This window comes from Microtus oregoni, unplaced genomic scaffold (genome assembly GCF_018167655.1).
Source record: "Microtus oregoni isolate MIOR12 unplaced genomic scaffold, Mior012 000002F_ref0000024, whole genome shotgun sequence".
Classification (NCBI taxonomy): Eukaryota; Metazoa; Chordata; class Mammalia; order Rodentia; family Cricetidae; genus Microtus; species Microtus oregoni.
Window position 1 is genome coordinate 11,144,515 of NW_024543061.1, and position 3,876 is coordinate 11,148,390.

Sequence of the window (3,876 nt, forward strand, 5' to 3'; positions counted from 1 at the left end):
GGAGAAAAGAGACAGTTGGGTATAGTTTTTTAGCCTAGTCCAACAATATATCTATAATTTTTATTAATTTGTGCTCACATGATTATTAAATGCTTATTAATTTCTATCATTTTGTTGCATTTTCTTTGTGTGTTAGATTTTTGTTAGTTTGTTTTCTTTTCTTCCTATATCTCAACTGTATTGGAGTTTCTGATTTACACCATTGTGCATAATAATATCTGTTTTCCTGATAATTGTTATTTATCTATTACTCTCATGGCATTAATATTTTTCTATGCTCTCATGATTAGATGATCTTTGTTTTCTTCTGTGTGCAGAGTATTTTGATAGTGTATGTGTGTATTTGTTGGCATAGGTGTTTGTATGTGTGAGAGATAGTGACATAAAAGAAGAAGGGAGACTGGGAAAGAAAAGATAGCAGGAAAGCAAAGTGGTAATGGGGAAGATTCGCACATATGTTCAAAATATCTGATACACTGGAAAAGTTGCTCTAAGAAAATTGTGTATAATGAATTTATATTAATAACAGAATTTAAAGGACTGTGAGATGGCTCACATACCAAAGATGCTTGACACCTATCCTTATATCAAATGTGATTTGATTACCATAACCCAAATGACCAAGGGACAATCAAGTCTAAGCTGTTCTCTGATCTCCAGAACAAGGTTATGTCACATGTGCACCTAGAAATATGCACACACTTGCTCACAATACACAAATGCACATTCACATTGACAAAGAATTACTTAATCTATGAAAAATGTAATAGAAGTTTAAAGAAAAAAAACACAGAAGAGATTGTAACACTTAAGGATGTAAGAAAGTCCTAACGAATATGGAAAAGTAGGAAAAACCCTTTCCCACAGCTTTCAAAGCAGAACACAATTTGTCATGACCATCACTTCAGCCCAGAGAGTCCTATGATGGATCCCAGAAGTCCAGAACTACAGAAAGACACATCCTTCATATTCAAGCAACAGAATTTGTGGTATTGAGATACAAAAGACATAGAAAGATAATACTGAATAATTCTCCTCTGCATTTTCACATACAGGATTTTCATACCGAAAGAATTAAGAGACATTTAAACCCTATATATTGTCCAGCTCTGATTTTTTTTTTTTTTTTTTGGTTTTTCGAGACAGGGTTTCTCTGTGGCTTTGGAGCCTGTCCTGGAACTAGCTCTGTAGACCAGGCTGTCTGAAAATGTTTATGTTTTGATCAGAGTTTGAGGCTCACTGTCTCCCAGGCAGAAGGGAGAAGTGTGCGGGTGCAGGACAGCCTGTGGTGCAGGCAGCTGTTGAGACTCTCAGAAGTTTTTGTTGCAGGCTGAAGCACTGTGGGAGGAGATTTATACAACTGCTGGCAGTAGTAATCTGCCTGATCTTCAGCCTGGACACTGCTGATTGTGAGAGTGAAATCTGTCCCAGATCCACTGCCTATGAAGCGATCAGGGACCCCAGTATCCCTAGTGGATGCATAGTAGATTAACCGTTTTGGAGCCTGCCCAGGTTTCTGCTGGTACCAGTTCAAGTAGTTCTTCTGATCTTTACTGTATAAAAGACTCTCACTGGACTTGCAGCTGATGGTGACCTTCTCTCCTGTTGACACAGCTATGGAGGATGGAGACTGGGTCATTATGATATCTGCACAGGCACCTTCAAAAGAATACAAAATAAGATTTATAATATGCAATCACAGGATATAGTAACAGTTGAAATTTATCATTTAATAACCTTGGAATGTCACCTTGTCAATGTATATCTTACATAATACTGTAAAAAATAGTATGTCCTAGCACACATTGTAAACTTCTTATATACAAAGAAGTGACTTTGAAAAGATTATAACACTTTTAGATTTCTCACCAGACAGCCAGAACAGCAGGGACACAAGGACCTGTGTCTGTGACTCCATCTTGCTCCTGCCTATCTGATGCAGCTCAGTTCACACTGTAAAAGTCTGGTTTATTAATTCTTAGCAGCTGTGTGGGCCTGGAGGGGCCCATGCAAAGCAGTCAGCAAATACATAAGGAAATGTCTGATTATTGTGTGAGAGTGGCTAGTGACAATCAACAGACAAAAATAACACCACAGGCAGAATGAACGATCACTGAAAGACATCAACTTACAGCTCTCCAATAGAATCTATTAGGTACTCTAATAACAACTTTGTCTTAAAACCAAGACATATTAAACCAGTTTGCTTTTACAGAAATGTTATGAGAGCTATCTCAGATTAACAGCACTAGAGAAATGATAAAATATGCTCAAAAATCCATACCAGCAAAAGAAACATAGAATAAGAAAACATGAAGTAAAAGAAGGGATGATTGGAGAGGGGAAAAGTGGAAAAGCATGAAAGAGCAAATTGAGGCTAAATGGGTTTGCTATCTCTCATGTGTAAAGTCGCTCTTATGCTGAGTGCACATTGGGCTCCAGTTTCCAGGCTAATAGAGGAATTGAAATAAAAAGAGCAGCCCAGAATTCACTCTGTGGAAATCCTGGGGAACATTAATATAAGATTGCAATGAGAAAAGTGTTCATCTCAATCAAAGGTAAACCCAGCAGGAACAAATAAGTATCCTCCCCACAACATCAGGAAATTGAAACAGGACTCTAAGTTTGGAAAGATTGAAGGGAAACAAAATGGAATGGATTTCTTCAAGTATTCATCACTGTAATTCTCGCTTGATAACTGTTTTGTTATATTAATTTTACTATGTTAAAGTTAAAACCTTTCTTTTCATTTAAACAGAAAACTAGATGTGATGTGGGAGTTCCCTCTGTGTACTGTAATTACCATTAATGAATAAAATAACTGCTGTGGGCCTATTGGCAAGGCAGAACTTACGTAGGTAAAGAACACTATGCTGAATGCTTGGAGGAAGAAGAGCAGAGTTAGAGAGAAGTGATGGAGCCTCCACCAGAGATAGACATTCTGAAACTTTGCTGGTAGTCCTCGACCTTGTGGTGATATACAGATTAATGTAAATGTGTCAAATTACTCTATGAGTTAGCTAATAAGAAACTAGAGCTAATGATCCAAGCTGTGATTTAACTAATACAGTTTCTGTGTTTTTATTTCTTGGCTTGGCAGCCGGGAACAATCAAGCAGGCTCCATAGAACAGATTTGTGCTCACATGGCAAACTAAAATTTGTAACACCCCATTCAGTGTTACACTCACAGTACAGTTCCTGCGCCACTGTACCATACGTGAGTCAGGCAAGGGCCTGGAGATTGAAAGAACACACAAAGAGACCTGGGTCGGGACCAAGAGGGGTGCACCCACCCACTGAGACAGTGGAGCTGATCTATTGGGAGCTCACCAAGGCCAGCTGGACTGTGACTGAAAAAGCATGGGATAAAACTGGACTCTCTGAGCATGGCCAACAATAAGGGCTGATGAGAACCCAAGGACAATGGCACGGGGTTTTGAACCTACGTAATGTGCTGGCTTTGTGGGAGCCTAGCCAGTTTGGATGTTCACCTTCCTAGGAATGGACGGAGAGGGGAGGACCTAGGACTTACCACAGGGCAGGGAACCCTGACTGCTCTTTGGGCTGGAGAGTGAGGGGGAGAGGAGTGGAGGAAGGGGGAGAAGGGTGGGAGGAGGGGGAGAAGGGTGGGAGGAGGGGGAGGGAAATGGGGAGGCTGGGAGGAGGAAGAAATTTTTTTTTTCCTTTTCTCAATAAAAAAAAAAATAAAAGCTAAAAAAAAATAGACCTGGGTCATTGGAAAGAAGATCAGCCAAATGCCATTTATACAACTTTGGGAAAATCCTTAAATACCATACTGCTGCACAAGGATTTCTCCCAAGGCAGGTGGGAAATTAGCATACCAAAGATGGAGTCAACATCTGACTCACATATGG

At 39.6% G+C, this 3,876-nt stretch overlaps 1 gene segment (V, D, J or C); it reads right to left on the minus strand.

Annotated features, from left to right (window-relative positions):
• Window positions 1–1,222: 1,222 nt before the first annotated feature.
• LOC121433484 lies at window positions 1,223–1,918 on the minus strand. The segment is given in 2 exon segments: window positions 1,223–1,659; window positions 1,870–1,918. Coding segments are annotated over 2 exon segments (486 nt in total).
• Window positions 1,919–3,876: the final 1,958 nt, after the last annotated feature.